The sequence below is a fragment of the Lepidochelys kempii genome, chromosome 4 (assembly GCF_965140265.1).
Source record: "Lepidochelys kempii isolate rLepKem1 chromosome 4, rLepKem1.hap2, whole genome shotgun sequence".
NCBI lineage: Eukaryota > Metazoa > Chordata > Testudines > Cheloniidae > Lepidochelys > Lepidochelys kempii.
Genome location: NC_133259.1, coordinates 94,547,988 through 94,568,173, shown reverse-complemented (window position 1 = coordinate 94,568,173; position 20,186 = coordinate 94,547,988). Strand labels below are relative to the sequence as shown.

Sequence of the window (20,186 nt, the reverse complement as noted above, 5' to 3'; positions counted from 1 at the left end):
CTGGGATGTTGGTGCTGAATTAGATCAACCAAGAGGGATCTGGGGACCTCAGGGCAATGCCAATGGTGCCTGGACCTCAGTACCAAATCAGGTCAACCCAGAGGAATCCAGGGACCTTGAGGCTGGCCTGCATTGTGCACTGAACAGCACCATGCTCACCCAGATAAGACCAGAAAATGAAGGCTGCTTAAACTGGGCACAGAGTCACTTAGGTTAGTGGTCGTTCAAAGTCAATAATGGAGTTGCACATTGCCAGACTTGGTGGACTGGGTCTGAGGAGCTTCCCCCACTTCCTTCCTTCTCCTTCTCCGCCCTTCCACTCCTATGGGTCATACAGACAATATTTGTGCCCAACAGGTACCAATTCTTTTAAATCTAACTAGAAAGAAAATACTCCTGCTCCACCCTCACAAATGGCAGAGTTAAAATAAAAAAGACCAACAAGGAAAGTTTTGAGGACAGAGTATGTGACTCAAGCTCATTGCACCTTCAGTGGTTAAAAAAAGAAAAAAAAAGGTTACTGATCTCCTCAGAGGGCTCAAGAGAGGATAGACTGTACAGGTCTGAATACCAGGTCTGTCTTGCCCAGGATGGAGCTATAAGGAAGTTTCTGCCATGATTCACTAAACTGGGAGCAGTGGTAGATACGCTGGAGAGTAGAGATAGGATACAGAGGGACCTAGACAAATTAGAGGATTGGGCCAAAAGAAATCTGCAGAAAAGAATCAAGGGGATGAGAAGCTGGATATGAGTCAACAGTGTGCCCTTGTTGCCAAGAAGGCTAACGGCATTTTGGGCTGTATAAGTAGGAGCATTGCCTGCCAACTGGCATTGGTGAGGCCTCATCTAGAGTACTGTGTCCAGTTTTGGGCCCCACACTACAAGAAGGATGTGGAAAAATTGGAAAGAGTCCAGCAGAGGACAACAAAAATGATTAGGGGGCTGAAGCACATGACTTATGAAGAGAGGCTGAGGGAACTGGGATTATTTAGTCTGCAGAAGAGAAGAATGAGGGAGGATTTGATAGCTGCTTTCAACTACCTGAAAGGGGGTACCAAAGAGAATGGATCTAGACTGTTCTCAGTGGTACCAAATGACAGAACAAGAAGTAATGGTCTCAAGTTGCAGTGCAGGAGGTTTAGTTGGATATTAGGAAAAACTTTTTCACTAGGAGGGTGCTGAAGCACTGGAATAGGTTACTTAGGGAGGTGGTGGAATCTCCTTCCTATGAGGTTTTTAAGATCAGGCTTGACAAAGCCCTGGCTGGGATGATTTAGTTGGTGATTAGGCCTGCTTTGAGCAGGGGGTTGGACTAGATGACCTCCTGAGGTCCCTTCCAACCCTGATATTCTATGATTCTATCTTATTTGAATTTGATAATGACCATGTGAAGCAGAGGCAATGGAGGTCTCTGTCCCACAGAAACAGGAGAGTGGCCAATACTGACCCTTGGTTGTGACCTGCTCTGTTGCAGAAACAAGGCACTTCCTGTTCTGCTGGGTCACAAATAATCCATAGCTGGAAAACCTCTATGTGAAACACCCAAAACAGAATACTCATGTTGAGAGATCATTCATGGTCTAAAGTGAAGGATCAATACACCAGTTCCATAACTTGACTGCTCTGCTAAAGGCTGCTGGACCTGGCATCGCCTTGCTTGTTCACATAAAACACTGCTGCAGTGTTGTTGGTGAGAACCTGGACCACCTTGCCTTGGATATGAGACTGGAACCGCTGGCATGAATGAAATATCACTCCCAATTCCAAAATGTTTATGTGGAGCATGGCCTTGGACTGCAACCCTTGCATTTGGAGGGCACTCAGATGTGCTCCTTATTCTATGGCCAAGGCATCTGTTACCAGAGTAATGGTTGGGAGAGGAGGTGAGAAAGTAACTCCTTTACACATGTTGGACTAGCTCATTCACCATTTCAGAGACAACAACAGGTTGTCTTGTCCAGGTCGATATACTGAGTTGAATCATGTCTGCAATGTGCTGATGTGCAGTCTGGTGTGAAGGGAGACATAGGTACATGCTGCCATGTGACCTAGGATCCTGAAGCAATCCTTACAGTACTCTGAGGATACTTCTTGAGGGACACACACAGGTTTCATAAAGCCCGAGACCTGGAAAAAGGCAGGAATATCCTGGCAGATTTGGAATCCACGATTGCCTTAATGAATTCTATCCTTTGGATAGATGATAAAATTGGTCCAGTATGTTGAAGAGATGCAGTGTTTGATAAATGGAGGTCTGGAGTAGCCTTGAACCAGACAGTTGTCTGGGTAAGGAAATACACGTACATCCCGCTTGAGGAGGTAAGCTGCTACCAATGCCATGTACTTGGTAACCCCCCGCAGGCTGACAATAGGCAGTACTGTGAATTGGTAGCGGTTGTATCCTACTATGAACCCCAGGAACATGGACTGCCACGTGGAAATATGTTGCCTTTGATTTACAGGACACCTACCATTCCCCCAGATCTGAGAAAGGGGTAGTTGGGGCCAGGGAAACCATCTGGCACTTTATCTTCTTGATGTATCTGTTCAGGTTCCGAAGGTCTACGGATGGGGATGGGGAACCTTTTTTCTATCACGGGCCATTGACCCAGAGGAAAAAAAAATCAATTGCGGGCTACACGCAAGTAAAAAGCATCTTAATTTAGGTTTTTGTTTTAGAGAGAGAAATATAAAACATTGAACTTGCCCACCTGGGGAGGTGGGCGCTGAGACTCGGGACTTCCCGCCTGGGTCAGTGCAAGCCGGCGCTCATGGCTCTAACCTCACAGGTGGGTGCCGAGACTTGCCGTGGGCCAGATGAAATTAGACAACAGGCCGGATCCGGCCCACAGGATGTAGGTTCCCCACCCTGGTCTAGAAGGAGTCTGAAACCTCCTCTGGCTTTGGGAATTAGAAAGTATCAGGAAAAGAACTCCCTGCCCTGATGAAGATGGAACACTTCTGCTATAGCTCCCACAGAACGTAGAATCTGCACTTCTTCTCTTAGTACAGACTCATGAGAGTGGTTCCTGAAGAGGGATGGGAAAAGGGAAGGGGGGGGACAATGAGGAAGTCCAGGGTATATCCCAATTTCACTGTGCTTGGCACTCATTTGGCCAAGGTGATGGACTGCCAGACATGTAGGAGCGGGACAATCTGTCTTGGTAGGCAGGGAAGGCCCAGATAGATCCAGGTTAGGTGGCATGCTGTCCTCGATGTAGAAGAGTCAAATCTGCTGTTTTGAGGCCTGTGGACGCCTGAAGCCTGAGGAAGTGGAAGGCATTTGCCTCCTCTTAGGTTGTGAGCCTGACACAAGAGGTAGTACTGCTGTCTAGGCTGGTTGGAGGATGATATTTTGTCCTTTTCATTATCAGGATGTAGAGGACCAAAGACTTCAGAACTGCTCTCTCATGCTTTAGGGTGTGCAAAGCCCCATCTGTTTTGGAAGAGAACAAGGCACACACTTGGAAAGGGAAGTCTTCAATCATTTTTTCCACCTCTGTAGGAATTCATGAGGACTGCAACCAAAAGGAATGGTGCATTGTCACAGGTGTCACACTGGCCCTGGCTGCAGAATCCACCACATCTAGGGAAGCCGAACAAGCAGTGAGGTGATCTTTAGCCACAACCAACTGGAACTGCTCCCTTGCATCTTCAGGCAGCTTGGTGACAAACTGGGATATGGCTTCCCAATTGGAGAATTCATACTATGACAATAAGATGTGATGATTAGCAAGCTGATATTGTAGAGTTGCTATGGACTAAGCTTTTCTGGCAAAAAGATCAAGCTCTTTCGCATCTTTGTCCTGGAGGAAGCCTAAGTGATGATGACTTCCTGCATTCACCATGGCCACAACTAATGAACTGGGGGTGGGATGTAGATGGACCTGCTGAAATTCCTAGGACAGAACCTGGTATTTCCATTCTGTCCTAGGGAATGGAACTTCTGTTGGCTTGCCCACCAGAGGAATGGAGGATGGGGTCTACCAGATCACTTTGGACAGTTGCAAGATAGCCTTGTTAATAGGCAGGGACACACCTTCCCTGCTTCAGTTGGATGGAGAATGTCCACCTGGATGCCTAGAGAGATTGCTATTCTCCTAAGTAACTCCTGATATACTTTACAACCAGTGGGTACTGAGAACGCTGCTTCTGGTACCAGGGCCTCACCCAGAGAAGAAGAAAAGGCTTGAAGCAGAGGCATGGGAAACTGCTCCCTGGGTTGGTCTTGTGGTAAGTGCTGTGGTACCGATGGTTGTTGCGAAGCTGGCAATGGTGAATCAACTGCATGGGACTTGGGAGGCTGTTTGGTATCAACCGTCACTGGCCTCTCATAGCAGGTGGGGGATGCATCCTTCCTGGGAGATCTATTTTTATGAGATGATGTAGATTTGGATGCCAGAGGCATACCTCAAAACAACTAATAGGTCCCCAGTGGGGCTGAGATGATACTAGACCCCAGGCTTGATTGGCCTATTCATTCCAATCTTCTCATAGATAATTGAGGGGGATCCAACACTGGTCTAAGGGCAGCCTCCATGAAGATATATTGGTGGAGGTGCTTCTCCCTCAGCTTCATCTGAATCTTGAAGCCACGACTGATTGAGCACCTATCTCTGACATGGCCTTCACCCAGACACTTGAGGCAGTGGGAGTGACAGTCACTAACAGACATGGACTTCCTACGGTCCGCACAAGGTTGGAACTCCAGGGACCTCGGCGTAAGTCCCCTGGTACAATGTAGGGTCCAGGGCCCCACTGCACTGGAAAAGCTCCAAAAGGAGGACCAAGTCAAAAGAAAGAATTTAAAATTATAAAAATAGAAGAAAAAAAACTCCGAGGAATGTTTTGAGTACCGCTATGCAGATTGAGTAACTGTTCATAGGGAACACCAATGCTTCAATCACTGACAGTAAAAAGGAACTAGAGGAGGGCTGGGGCATCTCTTCCCTTTATACTCTTGCTTGCAACAGAAGGAACTCTGAGGTGGGCAGGGCCACCCCTACAGGTTCTGATAGGGAAAACTCTCCAGCGCTAGTGCATGAGGCATACACACACCTACAGTGCAATGGGCAAATGCAAGCACTTGAACTGAAGGATGGTTGGGACCCTTCTGTACCGTTGGAATCCTCCATGAAGGGGAGGGGCAAGTAGCCCCAATATTCTGCTTACTAGAAAAATTCTGCAGCTTGATGCCTGGGGCACCATTTCCCAAAAGTGGGAATATGCAGAGACCACTGAAAGAAGAACCTTTGTTAGTGCCAATAAGCAAAGACTTAAAAGGTAATTCAGCTGTTCCTTGTAAGATTTTCAGATAATTATGCAGCCCTCAAAAAAGCAAATGACATTTAAACAAAATAGGCCTGATTTTAAAAGATAATCAGCTCCTGAATCTCCTACTGATTTCAGTGAGACTGTAGGGGCACAGCAGTATTGAAAGACGAGCCACATACATTTTTGTGGTTAAAAAAAAAAGATTCAGAAGTATGGGAGGATGGTTGGTTGGAGTTTTTATAGGCACTGCCCTACTGAAGAATGAAAGTCTGGGCAGAGGAAGGGAATGAGCAAGGACAGTGTACTGGACAATCCTGCTCCTGGCCAGCTCCTTAGCAGCTTTCAGCGTTCTGAATTCTAGGAGTCTAATTTTTAAAAGTTTTAGACTCAAATGTATGTGCAAAATAAGTACCCAATTTGTTTGTACACTTATCACAACTGCACATTCTCATCAGAGGTTAGGGTGGTGGAGAATTCATCCAGGAGCTGCTGAGTCAAATTCCATGTTCCTTGTCCATTTACCCATCTCTTTACCTTTGGGAAGGGGGGGGCTGCTGCTTCACATTTTTCTTTTCCTCCCTATCTTCCTCATATTACAGGGAATAGTGGGGAATGAGGGGAAGGGAATCACATGCTTAATCTGGGTCCAAAGTCTGGGACTTGTCCTCCCACTACTGCTTGCCCTTGGGTAATGGGAGTGGAGAAGGGTGTTGTAGGGTTGTATGACTGGCTTTTGTCTGGTGCTGCTGGGGGAGGGGATGATACAGTCTGCTTTCTTGTGAGGAGCAGCCATTGCAAACTGCCTGTTTCATCCTCCCCTTTCCCACCCCTAACTACCCGTGCAATACATGAAGCACTATTTTACTACAATTTCCCCATAAAACCATCAGTATTAGTAATATATAATAAAGAAGCACTACCTTCTGGGGACAAAGTACAAGGAGAAACACCTTAACACCACCTTACTTCAACCACTTAGAACAGTTCAACAAAATCCTGAACGGAATGTCAAAGAGACGAGGTGGGCGAGGCAGTATCTTTTACTGAACAACTTATGTTGGTGAAAAAGACAAGCTTTCAAGCTACACAGAGCTCTTCTTACCTGAAAAGCTTGTCTCTTTCACCAACATAAGTTGGTCGAATAAAAGATATCACCTCATTACGTCATCTCTTTAATATCCTGGGACCAACACCGCTACAACACCGCAAATAGAAATGTGAAAAACATTTACTATCAAAATGCAATGGGATGCATACTTGCTTCCACCGTCCACTTTTATGTAAAGAAATGCCATGGAGAGTGGGAGAGGTTAATATGGTGTGTGGGGAAAGCATTTTCAAAAGTGCCTAGGGGAGTTGAGCATTTAGTTCCCTTATGTGCAATTAAAAAAAACCCACCTTAGGAGTTCACAGGATAAACTCCCATTGCCTCTAGTAGCAGCTGGGTCAGGCCCCTAGACAACGTTTGACTTTCAATGGGACTTGTGTTCTAAAGTTGATTAGCTGCTTTTGAAAATTCCACCATTAGTGAGAAATGAGCAGGCAAAACTAGCACCTAGGTTTGACTGAAATGTTATATAGTATAAATAGATACACACCATGTAATTAGCACATAAAAATCTAGAGGCTAGCCTAACTAATTAGAAATAGGCCAGCTAAACATATGTATCATGTCTGACAATATGTGATGGTACTAGTAGACCCAGTAAGACAAATTACCGGCAGCTGAGGAAAGACCATACAGTGTGCTACATCACCTCAGAAAGTTACACTATGCCCTGATGTTACATGGAGAGTATAGAAAAGATAGATAATTATTACTCACAAAAACACAATTATGTTGACCTCTGATATAAATCAAAGGATTAACAAACAGAGGATTAAATATATCAACACAGTATTTGCTTTTGTAAGTTCTTGAAAATATACAGCTCAAAAAAAACCCCAAAAAACTTTTTTTTATGGTTAACCTACTTGCCATTTAGTGTATAATAAAGTCTTTAGAATTAGAATTAGTAGAAGTCTTTACCTCATTAGAGGATGTTCTGAATTAAACTTTGAAGACTATGGTAATCATACTATATAAATAAAATTAATTTGTCCAAGTCTCACCCCGAAATGACGATTCAAACTTCATGTACTATATGACAAAAACATAACTAAAACCAGTCATCTCCACCTACTTTTTCAACTAGTTCATAACTCTCCTCACGCTTCAGTGCTCTGTTTTGTATAGCTGTTGAAGCTCGGTGATAGACATCTAGCCACTCTTGATATTGGCTTTCTGCTATCTCAGTAACAGCAAAACAGAGCGTTCTTAAACCTAAAATAGTAAACAGACCGTAAGAATAGCAATTCATAGTTAGAAATTACTTCATTTCTGTAAAAGCGGCAAAGAGTCCTGTGGCACCTTATAGACTATCAGACATATTGAAGCATAAGCTTTCGTGGATGAATGCCCACTTTGTCGGATGCATGTGTAGTGTAGATTCATTTCTGTGTAGTGCTAACAATACGTAGTTAACAAGCTAAATTTACTATGAATAGACAGATAAAAGAAAAAAACTCACTGGTGCATGTCACAAAAGCCCCTTGCTTCAAGAATACAAGACAAGACAATATATTAAGGGTTTATCTACACTGGGAATATTTGTACCAGCATACCTACATCAATATAGTGAAATGGGAAAAAATCTCTGATGCTAACCTACTGCACCAATGCAAACTGGTCTTGAACTACTTCAACTTATTTTATTACTTGGTCAAGTCATAGTGGTGCCATTCGATATTATACTTGTGCAGCACTTCTATATGAGAGGCTGTCAATGTCACAGTACAAAAAATTCCTGTATAGAAAGAGATACGAAGAATAAAACAGCCAGCATGCTTCCTTTTACTGTCACCTCTTTGTGCCCAAGCCATCCTAGGGATTTTTCGTTGCCATTTGTGAACATAGTTGTCATTCACCACATTAATACTTTAAATTAGCAGGCAATAAAATAGATATTTCTAGATAAAAAGTATAAATCTTTATTTTATAATTGGACATACATATGTCAAGACAAAATCAGAACTATTTTTTTTAAATTAACTATTTAATTTTCAAGTTATGAATATGTCCCACCGCAGGCAATGAAATGAAGAATTAATATTTTCAGAGTAATAAATTGCAAATGATCTCATGCTCACGATCTGTAAACTATGGAAATAAAACTTTCAAAAACAATATTAATATTAAGCATTATTTTAATCAATCTTAATTTAAATTGTGTGAAGAAAAGCTGATTTTCTGAAATACCTGTTACCGTTTTCAATTGTAACATTTACAGATTTTTTTTTAAAACCTACAATATTAGGCTCAAATGTTTCACAATGTCAACTTGCCTGAAATGCATATACAAAACGTACAACATGTACACAAGATGGGTTTGCATAAGCATTCATGCACAACTGTCTGACTTGCACATATGCACTGGGGCTCATATGTATACAAGCGTACAAGAAGTTTTTAAAATGTAAATCCTAATGTTATTAAAAAAAATTTCAATGTGTACCAAAAAAAGTGTTCTCCACTCACAAAATCACAACTAATGGCTAAGCAGAAAATTTGAGCAAATGGGTTTTCTTATCTGTAATTTTTGTTCTCTGTATGAGTTTGTGTGTGTCTGTTTATATTCCTAGACCAAAACAATTTAAAATAGAGTTAAGATTGAGAGTAATGAATCAGTAATTTAGTGTAAAATATATTACTGAAATGTAATTATCTTAAAACCCAGGAAGAGTTACGGTTAAACTCAAATCTAAATGTGTTAAGTTATGGAAATGTACAGTGAGGGTATCCAAACAAACAATCTTAACTCTGCCTTGTCACAGATTCTTCCAACTTCCCATAAAGTCAAAACTGAGCAAACGCTTGCATACAGGCTACATTTGAAGATTTTTTTAAAATTAATTTATTATTATTAATTGGTCATTATTTGCTGTTACTCTTCATAATTAAGTTTCTCCTTGAGCAGAAAACTTAATTCTGTCCTCAAGAGACACCATGCAAAACCCCTTGAGATTGTGAGTAAGGTATTTTAGTTTGTGTGGACCCACATTAGCTTAAACTGATTTTAAAGGACACAGGGAATAATTAAGGTTGTTTGTTTGAGTGCCTTTTTGTTAATTTCCTGTCTTAAGATGTTTAGATTTCTGGAGAATGACACTGACAGGACTCAACAATTTCACTGCTACCCACAGGCTCTGAACAGTAGTACTGAAACTGAATAAAGTCTTCTTAATTTCACTGTCTTCATGGTCAGGAAGATGTAAGTGCATCCATTTGCACTCATATTTGGAAGGTGATCTTTGTACCTGTTAGAGTTTCAAATCCAGAACCACAGAATCATAGAATATCAGGGTTGGAAGGGGCCTCAGGAGGTCATCTAGTCCAACCCCCTGCTCAAAGCAGGAGCAATCACCAACTAAATCATCCCAGCCAGGGCTTTGTCAAGCCTGACCTTAAGGAAGGAGATTCCACCACCTCCCAAGGTAATGCATTCCAGTGCTTCACCACCCTCCTAATGAAAAAGTTTTTCCTAATATCCAACCTAAACCTCCCCCACTGCAACTTGAGACCATTACTTCTTGTTCTGTCATCTGCTACCACTGAGAACAGTCTAGATCCATCCTCTTTGGTATCCCCTTTCAGGTAGTTGAAAGCAGCTATCAAATCCCCTCTCATTCTTCTCTTCCGCAGAGTAAACAATCCCAGTTCCCTCAGCCTCTCCTCATAAGTCATGCGTTCCAGTCCCTAATCATTTTTGTTGCCCTCTGCTGGACGCTTTCCAATTTTTCCACATCCTTCTTGCAGCATGGGGCCCAAAACTGGACATAGCAGTCCAGATGAGGCCTCACCAATGTCAAATAGAGGGGAACGATCACGTCCCTCGATGTGCTGGCAATGCCCCTACTTATACAGCCCAAAATGCCGTTAGCCTTCTTGGCAACAAAGACACACTGTTGACTCATATCCAGCTTCTCGTCCACTGTAACCCCTAAGTCCTTTTCTGCAGAACTGCTGCCTAGCCATTTGGTCCCTAATCTGTAGCGGTGCATGGGATTCTTCCGTCCTAAGTGCAGGACTCTGAACTTGTCCTTGTTGAACCTCTTCAGATTTCTTTTGGCCCAATCCTCTAATTTGTCTAGGTCCCTCTGTATCCTAACCCTACCCTCCAGTGTATCTACTACTCCTCCCAGTTTAATGTTATCTACAAACTTGCTGAGGGTGCAGTCCAGATCATTCATGAAGTTATTGAACAAAACTGGCCCGAGGACTGACCCTTGGGGCACTCTGCTTGATACCGGCTGCCAACTAGACATGGAGCCATTGATTGCTACCCACTGAGCCCGACAATCTAGCCAGCTTTCTATCCACCTTATAGTCCATTCATCCAGCCCGTACTATTTTAACTTGCTGGCAAGAATACTGTGGGAGACCGTGTCAAAAGCTTTGCTAAAGTCAAGGAATAACCACTCAAACACCTTCAGACTTCTTGAGACCTAAAGAGCTCCAACAGGCTCCGAGAACATCTTTTGTGTGCAAACTGGTTCTAGTGTTTGGACATGAAAATGGTAATCTATAGCAATATGCATCTCTGCTCTTTTTTATGGATTGTGGGAATTTTTGAATGCACAAAGTGATCTGCTGGTGTTATTTCCAGTTTGTATGCAGACTCTGTCCTTATGCACTATCCCTACCTCGCCTCAGTCGTAGGCTCCTGCCAGTCACCTGCTAGCCCCCAGGCCCTAGGGCAGACTGCAGTATGAGCCACTCATCACAGACAAGGTTGGGATTGGACCTGCTGCCTCTGCCTACCCGTGGCTGCCCCTGCAACCCCTGCACCTAATAGACCTTCCCAGGCCTGCAGCCTGGGGCTTTCCTAGGCCAGAGTTCCCTTGGCCTTTTCCCAGCCCTGCTCCGAACTAGGTCTCTGCAGCCAGGTCCCTCCCTCTCAAAGCTAGAGAGAGAGTGCTCTTCTGCTCCTGGCTTCCCTGGCTTTTATAAGGCCCGCTGGGTCTGTTTGGGGCATGGCCCCCAGCTGCAGCTGCTATGCTAATCAGCCCAGCTCTTCCCCTGCCCCAGCCCTCTCCCAGGGCTATCTTAAACCCCTCTGGGCCCCAGTGGGTGTCCACTCCGCTACACTTACCAATATAGGTCTAAGCATCCCTGCGTTTAGCCCATTTGTAAGTATCTTGATCAAATGTTTATAAATATTTTGTTATTGTTTGGATGTAGTAATTTGCTTATTATTTCAGCTTTTTTGGCATGTGTAGAACAATTGTATAAGCCTTTGGATTTAATTAAGAATTTATGGTTAAATTAGTGTTTGGTGGTTTCCCATATTAATAATTTCAAATAATTCCAACAATCATCTTTTACAGCCATTCTAGCCTGGATTTCTTGTACCGAGGAGTGATGGGTCTCTGGAGAATTGTGACAAATTCTTGTCCCCATCCTGACTTGTCTTCTTATTCAATATCAGCAGTAACAGGGACTTTTTCTCCTCACTCATCAATAAGGAGCTAAAGGGAACTAAAGGAGTAGATACCCTCTACCCAAAATATGGGAGTTTTAAAAAGGTAAAATGTATACATTTACATTTTCAAAAAATAGTTATTCAAGGGTTAAAATCCATTGCTGATGTAATAACCTGGTATATGGATTTGTGTACAGGCCCAAAGTCCAGAGTTTGGTCAAGAGGTCAGAGGCCTAGCAAAAACTAAGAGAAAGCAGAATAACCAAAGATAACCTTGCTTTTGCTAAGATATGCCTGGTCATCAAAACGCCAGATATTGGGGGCAATAATTGTGTCTTATTCAAAGTTTCAACTAGAACAAAGAAGCCCTGTTTCTGTTAGTTTCTTCTGTAGGGAGATGTTCTTCCCACACATCCAACCTTGAGTTTATGAAAGGTTAAAGCATGTCAGTATAAGATATGGCCTCCTCCCACCTCCCTTTCCCAGGGACCAATGCCTGCCTTAAAAACACAAATCAACAACTTGAAAGACAATCTTTATTGCCATATACTTTTACTGTTTCTTTGCTTTTACCCCTAGATATGTACCTGTTAGGAATGAAGTAGCTCCTTTGATTGTCTATGGACCCCAAATCAGAATTCAACATATATATTTTATACTAATACATTAATTAAAGTACTAATTAAATATTAATTTGTTAATTTAAGACCATGGGCGGAGACATTATATAACCTTTGACCACTGGCTACTGTGCTATCATGTCTTGCTGCTAGACCTATCCGGGGTTGTCGGACTGCCTACCCTGTCACTTTTCCCCACCCATGGAAAATCCATATATTCCATTGTAATCAATTGATTGACAGTGTCTCTGAGCCTAATAAGCGAGGTGACACTCCATCAGCGCTGTACGTAATAAACTCCTGTGCTTGACCTCTACACAGTGTGGATTTATGTCCTTCAGTTATGTTTCCTCTGGCCTTTCCAGCAAAAAGGATCATATTACTCCTCTAATGTTCCCTAGCCCTCTTTTTGCCAACCCCCAAATAGTACATGCAAGCTTTAAACGTGAACTGACATTTATATCCAAAAGCTCAGTTATCCAAAGATTCAATATGTCCTTCAAGATGTAGAGCTCTGGTCTTGCAGAACTTCGATAAGTCCTATGGAATTTAAGAGCTGGCAGGATCAGAGTTAATGTACAACTCAATCCTAAACTACAAAAGCAAAGAGTTTTGGATAAGCTGCTGGCTTTCCATAATCATGGAAGCTGCCTCAGCAAGTTTTGATGGTTAAAATTCAGGGTTGAAGAATCCTAAGAACAAACTTTAAGAGATTGATGGGGCAGCTCCCAATTTTCCAAATGTTTTGAATGTTCATTGAGACATTTGGCTATTTGGTGTGGTACTTAATGATTATGAAAACATACTATGACATATATAGGATGTGCAAACATGGCTCAGTTAGTATAGTGGAGAAAACATAACTTTTGAAATTTTCTGACATACAAATGCTTGGTTTTGTACCTCTAACATAGAACACCACTATATTTTGGCATTTTAATTTGCATCTAAATTACATTCTAGAGAGCTTAATGTCATCTACTTAAATAATCAAGAAGCTTCATAAATAAAATAAACAAAGCTGTATTGAGGCTTATAAACTAACATGGCAATAGAAATTTTGAATCGGGACAGTAAAAATTAATATAAAGGAAGAGGCTGGGTGGGGAACAACAGCGTATACCTCTTATGTACAAGGCACACTAATTAATTTAACTATCTTCAGAATAAGAATGGTGTTTAACATTCCTCTAGATTTCTTGGCAATTTGACAGCATTAGGAATGCTAAGCTTTGATGCAACAGTGTAGTGGCCTCTGACATTACGTGGTATCTTGGTCTCTCTTGTTCTCTGCCTGTGACACACAATATTTAGTTTCCTGGGGACTGAAAGTTTTGGTCTAACTGAAGTTTTTGGGCTTATCATAGGGGTACTTGGGAGAAATATAATGGCATGTGGTATACAGAGGACACACTACATGATCTGATGGCCCCTTTAGGCCCTATAGCTCTATGAAACTGTGTGGTCATCCTACACTGATGTAAGAAGGGTTTGAATGAGCTCTCCTCTGACATCTAGTGATGAACTGGGGGAAAAGACCTCAGAAGGTCATTGCCAGGAGGTGTTGGAGATGGATTGGCCATATGCTTCAGATGGAAACTGATTCCATCACCAGAGTAGCAATAAGATGGAAACCTGAAGGCAAGCGAAAATGAGGTTGCCCGAAAGCAACATGGCAAAGAGCTGTGGAAGCCGAGCTGAAAAATGTGGGGCACAGCTGGGGAAATATTGAAAGACTTGCCAGAAACAGACAGGAGTGGAGGAGTTTTGTCGCTGCCCTAAACGCCAGAAGCATAATGGGAACATGATGATGATGATGACCTACGCTTTGTAGGTCACAGACCAGTTTTACCAAAGTGATCATTTTTGGATGTTTTGAGTTAAAATTTTAGTACTGAATGCAGGGAAAATGAAATGTTGTTTTCCTTATTGTATGAGTAAAGGGCAGCAGAACTGTACTTAGCACCCTTCGATTGAGAGGGTCACCCTAACTTTAACCCTGTTCGCTAAGCAGGGGTCAGTGGTGGAAAAGCCAAGTGAAAGGCAGAAGGAATGGGGAGAGGTGTTCCTATCTGGTAGTGTGGACTCTGTTTAAGGAGTCCTAGATACCATTTGGCCATTGCCTCTCCTGTGTTTAAAGGCAGAGTTGATCAGACAGTCCTTGTTTCTGCTCAGTCATTGCTATTGTTGAAATCACTGATGAGCAGGTCTAGAGGCTGAGCCTTAGACCTGATGTGTGAAAGACAATGCAGAGGTTGCAGTAGCAGTGAGGTTCTCTGCTACCCACTGAAATCACTAAAAGCTGAAATCACTAAGAACGGGGCTAAGTGCTGGAACCTTAAAACATGACATTCCAGGAGCGGCAAGCAGCAGCCGTGAGTATAGGCAAAGGTGGCAGCAAGCAGCGATAACAGCTGCAGCAGCACTGAGCAGCAGCATTGGTTGACTCCTCCTCCCCCCTTTTTCGGGTGGGAAGTGAACCCATGTGAACACACCCCTGAATTATGGGACTTAGCTAACTTTGGACAACCATCTATGAATGGCATGCAGAAGAGGGGAAGGGGAATGATGTGTTAAGGGAACATTAGTCTGTCAGACTTCCACATCGCAGGTGGGAAACTGAGGCAAAGGACACGGCTCATCGTACTGTGGGGTGGGTGTTTACTTGTGGTTTGCACACTTTTGAATTGTTGTGGTGGTGTTTTCTCAAATTAATGCTGAGTTCCCTCTTCCTTTTAATAAAAGTTTTCTTTTTTTATACACAGACTGTGTGTGTGAGTGGGAAAGTATTGCCTCTCAGAGGTGCCCAGGGATGGTGTTTAGTTTTTCCAGATTATTGGGTGGGGGCTCAAACCAGATCTGTTTTGTAATGTTAAGTGGAAACCCTAGATATTGAACCTGGGCTTTGTTACTATCAGTACAACCTGGCAGAAGTATTACACTAAGAAATGGACTGAATTTTTCTCATAAGAAGAGTCCTATGAGATGGGTCCAGAAAAATGAATAGGAGAGAAAAAGGTGGCAAGGATTGTACAACTTGGATATTAAAATCTTTCTCAATATCTTTTCACAATCCACCAATCAGATGATGAAGTGGAAAAACAGCAATGAGTGCATGTGGAATATCTACAGAGCTAGTATTTTCCAAGGAATTTGCTGGTCTCCAGAATCTAAACTTTATTTTTTAAAAATAAACTTACTTGCATACTGACCGCAAAGAATCTTAAAAAAAATTGAGAATCTTATTGAGTCTGCTTCTTGACAGATTGGAACAAGACCAAAGAGAATTATACAGTTCTTCCATTCATCTACATGGGTATTAACAATGAAATGTATTAAATGCTTAAATGTAAATGCCAGCAATGCTAACCACTTCATTCTGAACAATGTAGCAAATACGTGTAGCAAATGCCAAGGACATACTGTATTGCCACATGAATGGAAACATGAAAGAAATGGTGTAATGTCATTGGCAGTATTTAAATTTGGTGCAATAATAAATACTGAATTCTTCTTTAATGTATTACAGAATGAAGAATGCTTTTTTTAAAAAAACAATGAATTCAGTGCTTGTGAGGTCACTGATTGACTGTTCTTGAGAAAAAGACATGAGGGGTGCAAGAGCAGTAGTACACACTTCCCTACAAGGACATGGAAGTACACTATGTCTAGAGGAGGCACAAAATTTAGTTTTCATGTCAGCTCAATCCCCAACCTCTCTGCTGAGATTGCCAATTGTGCTGGTGATCTGGAGGAGGACAATTATCCACTAAGATCTGGATTGAGACCTTAGATTCATTTCATATGGATTATCAAATAACAAACACTTTTCAGCCACTACCTAGATAGCCTTGATTCAAACCAGTATCCTAGATGTGGAAGGCTAAGCTTCACACCGTGTTACATTTCAGCTGTCCTGTCCAGTACATTTTTTTTTGAAGTTTCTAAGCAACCCAGACACCGAGATCCAAGCAATCAAAGATTTACTCATCAGGAGCATTAGGCTGCTGCACTACCAGCTATCTGACAAGTTTTTGTTTATTTCCATAGCCTATTTGTATTTTAGGGTTCCTTCTTAGTATGATACTCTGAATATAATACTTTGGGCATTATATAAAACTATTTAAAGCTACCCAAACACTCCTGATGCAAATCATAATGTGAAGAACACACACAGGGAACAGACCTGAGGCTAGCTTTTGTTTTCACTTAGGCCATCATACAGTGATCGTATCACCACACCAACCAAAGGGGTCAATTGCTTGATGATACAAACAGGGGAAAGAGGAGTAGAACTCTCTAAAGTAATGGAATAGAAATAGGGTTTCTTGGTGTAAGAGGTCTCAAAAGATTTGGTCAGGTCATAACTCTCTACTTACTAAAGGTAAGTGCCTCAATTTAGGATTTAAGAATGTCCTTGCCTCCAAGGGAACGTCTAATGGATTCCCTTGGACATCAGGGAACACACAATCAAAACAAAATATCAAGGCCTTTTCACACATATTTGTTTCTGTTGGTTCTTTAATTTTATTTATAAGGGTTTGTGCTGTAGTTTTATTGCACAGAGCTTAGATGTACTATGATAATTACTCTATAAATGGGGTACGCAGATAAGTAAAACTCATAAGTTCCTAGACAGTAAGAAATTTGTCTTTGAAAGAGTGGATGTTGACCAGGGTGATTTTGACAACATGTGCATGTTACAAGGTGTTATAAGGCTCAGGAGTCATGGAGAGGAAGACTGGGAAACTTTCACGGAGCAAGGACCACTGTTATCCCAGTTGTATTTTTCTATGTGGAATGCGTGAGTTTTTCAGGGCAATCTTAAAACCTATCAGCTCAATAGGATTAAGTGTGCTCACAGATTTTAAAAACTTGCACTCATGCACTCCACACAGAGAAAAGGAGGGAAAGAAAGGGTAAAAGTGAGAAAGTGGACTGGAAAGGAAGAGCGAGAGAAAGAGAGAGAGGACTTGCAAGACTGGGGTTCAAGTCCTTTTTCTGCTGCAGACTTCCTGTGTAACCTTGGGAAAGTACTTAGTCTTTCTGTGTCTCACTTCTCTATCTGTAAAATGGGGATAAGAGTACTTCTTTGCCTCTCAGGGATATTGTAAGGATAAAGATATTGCCACCTACTGTGGTAATGGGGGTCATATAAGTACCCAAGATATACAGAACTATTTTCCCCCCTCACTGGGAGGAACTGCCCAGAGAGAGGATGGAGAAGAGCATCCTATGTGGAGAGCCCAGCTTGAGTGGTTAATACCAGCAGAAACCTGGCTGGAGTGACAGTGCTCCCCAACAGGCCAGCAATTGTACTAACCAAGTCCATCCCTACCCCCGTGGCCTAATGGTGCAGTTGTGGAATGGGGGAAGAGCAGCCTGGAGCCATTTCTCTCATCTGGGACCAAAGCAGGGAAAAAGGGCTCTGGACTTCCTCAGGAACAACAGAGGTTAATTTATATTTCCTACCATACAACCAGAAAATCCTGCAATCTGTTCTGCAAAAGGAGCTAACAATAGATTGTTTATGCTTCACCTTCAGTGTTACAGCACCCAGGGGGGCAGAATCATTATAACCCCATGGATAATTATAAATATTGATAATTTAATTAGGTTTTTATTTGCTGCATGAACAATTAGTAAAATAAATCTCTTAAAATTTTCTTAAAGAAGTTAGAAACAAATTTTATGAAAGTTATATCAAAATGAAGGAACATCTGCAGTTGAGTTTCCTGTAATAACCTTAATTTTGCTCCTTATACATCCATCTTTTCCTGTTGCACGGATGAATTAGAATACTATGGTCCTTTATTGTATGTTATAACCCATGACCAACTTGCTTTCCTCTATCAGGCACAGAAAGACTTCAGAGCAGCATCTGGGAAGCACTGTGGCCCACTGGATTGGGACTCAGGAGATCTAGGTTCTATTCCTGGCTCTTCTAGGGGCCTGCTGGGTGACCTTCAGAAAGTCATTTTACTTATATGCCTCAGTTTCCCCTTCTGTAAAATTGAGGTAATGATACTTACCTCCTTTGTAAAGTGCTTTTAAGATCTACTGATGAAAAGTGCTATCTAAAAGCAAAGTGCTATCTAAAAGCAAGGGTGTATACGATATCAGTATTTTCTATTGCAGAGGTTTCTTTCCTGCCTGCATCGAAAGTGTGGTGTTTTCTAGTGACTTTTAATTTTGTTTAAAGTATCCATTGTTTGATGAGGATAGGTACTTATTGTCTTTATAGACAGCCTTTTCAAGCCACTTATAGATTCTTATTTGTGAACCCAAATATATCCCTTCAATGGCCACTGAATAGTTGTTAGAGAGATGATTCTGCTAGACTACTGGGGATACAGAGACATGACAATTGAGGTGGGTATGGGAGGAATCCCTGGTGTTATCAGTAATGGATTCACTCCTGTAATATAAAGCAGCCTTAAAGCAAACTTAACTGCATGGGGTGGATGGATGGCCTCTCTGTGCAAGGTCATCATAGTGTCAACATTGATTCCTGAACCATCCACATCCCACTCCCTCCAACCTCCTTCCTCTCCTTCCCAAAAGTTAGAGGTTGGGAGAGATCAAAATTAAAGGTTGCAAAAGAGTCTGCATTCTAATTTAATGGAATCACTGCTGTGACTCCATAATACATTTCAACTGCACAACTGAATTTTAAAAGCCTCTACTTCGGCTGATTCTACCTGTTTTATCTGTCTAGATTTGTGAACATAGTCTCTTCAGGAAAGGGACCATCTTTTTCAGAGGCTACAGGAGTTTAATAAACATACATATAATAAATTATAACCATATAATAAAAGCTGAAATTTATAGTACCTATGAGAATTGAGAGGTTTTATTTCATATTGTTTTATATCAAGCACTATTACTCACCTTCTGTAGCAAACTGCTCTAAATGTTTTAAAGTAATTTCCTTGTATTTTGAACTCTCGGCCAGACGGTCATAAATTACTGTATCCTACAATGCAAACAGAACAAAAGGTACAATAAACCAAAGCAAGCAGGTTTCACTGATGTGGCAACAATAACAGAAATTCTGGAAAATAGGCAGAAAAAATATGTAACACTATATCAAAGTATTTCAGGGCCAAGCAACACAAATAGAAGTATATTTCTGTTCTGGAGGGGAGAAAAGAGGAGGACTTTCTGAGCCCTCAGGGTCTGTAGATCTCCACACCTTCTCCTAATCTGGAATTATTTTGGGGTTTTCTGTATTTTTATTTCTCCTCACCTTTCATACATACTTTTCTCCCCTTACTCCACCCTTCATGTTCCTTTGCTCTCCCTCTACCCCAAATTTAAGTACAGAGTGAAACTGATGCTTAGTAGCTTTCATTCTCACTTCTACTTGGCCAACAAAAAAGCTGTGCATAGAGTTACACAATAACATTATTTCATTAATTTTCATTTGGAAGGATAAGGAATGTTGATCATCATCAATCCTATATTCAATTTTTATAAACATTGAAGAACTGGTTTTAAAACTGATTTCAGATCAGTAATTCCTTTGATGAATCACTTTAGGCACATGGTGTACAAACAGCACCATTCTAGGATGCGTTGTGACTCAGACATACCTTACTCCAAAGGAACAATAATTTACTGTTGACCTAATATTATCAGTAAATTATTATTTCCTCTCTCCTCCTTGGGCTAGTGAACAGGGGGTAGAGCTAAGGCTCCACCCATTCCCTGGCAATTCCCTTCCCATCTGCTCCAGAGAAGGAATAAATAGGTGAGCAGTGGTCTGGGT

At 41.7% G+C, this 20,186-nt stretch overlaps 1 protein-coding gene across 7 annotated transcripts in view; it reads right to left on the bottom strand.

Moving 5' to 3' along the window:
- ATP8A1 (ATPase phospholipid transporting 8A1) overlaps positions 1-20,186 on the bottom strand; it is a 241,893-nt gene that overhangs the window by 105,165 nt on the left and 116,542 nt on the right. For all 7 annotated transcript variants that reach the window (XM_073342153.1, XM_073342148.1, XM_073342147.1 and 4 more), the window contains 2 exons: positions 19,307-19,391; positions 7,458-7,597 (listed from right to left, as the gene is read on the bottom strand). In XM_073342153.1, coding sequence (XP_073198254.1) covers positions 7,458-7,597; positions 19,307-19,391 — 225 coding nt within the window. The remainder of the gene's footprint in view (positions 1-7,457; positions 7,598-19,306; positions 19,392-20,186) is intronic.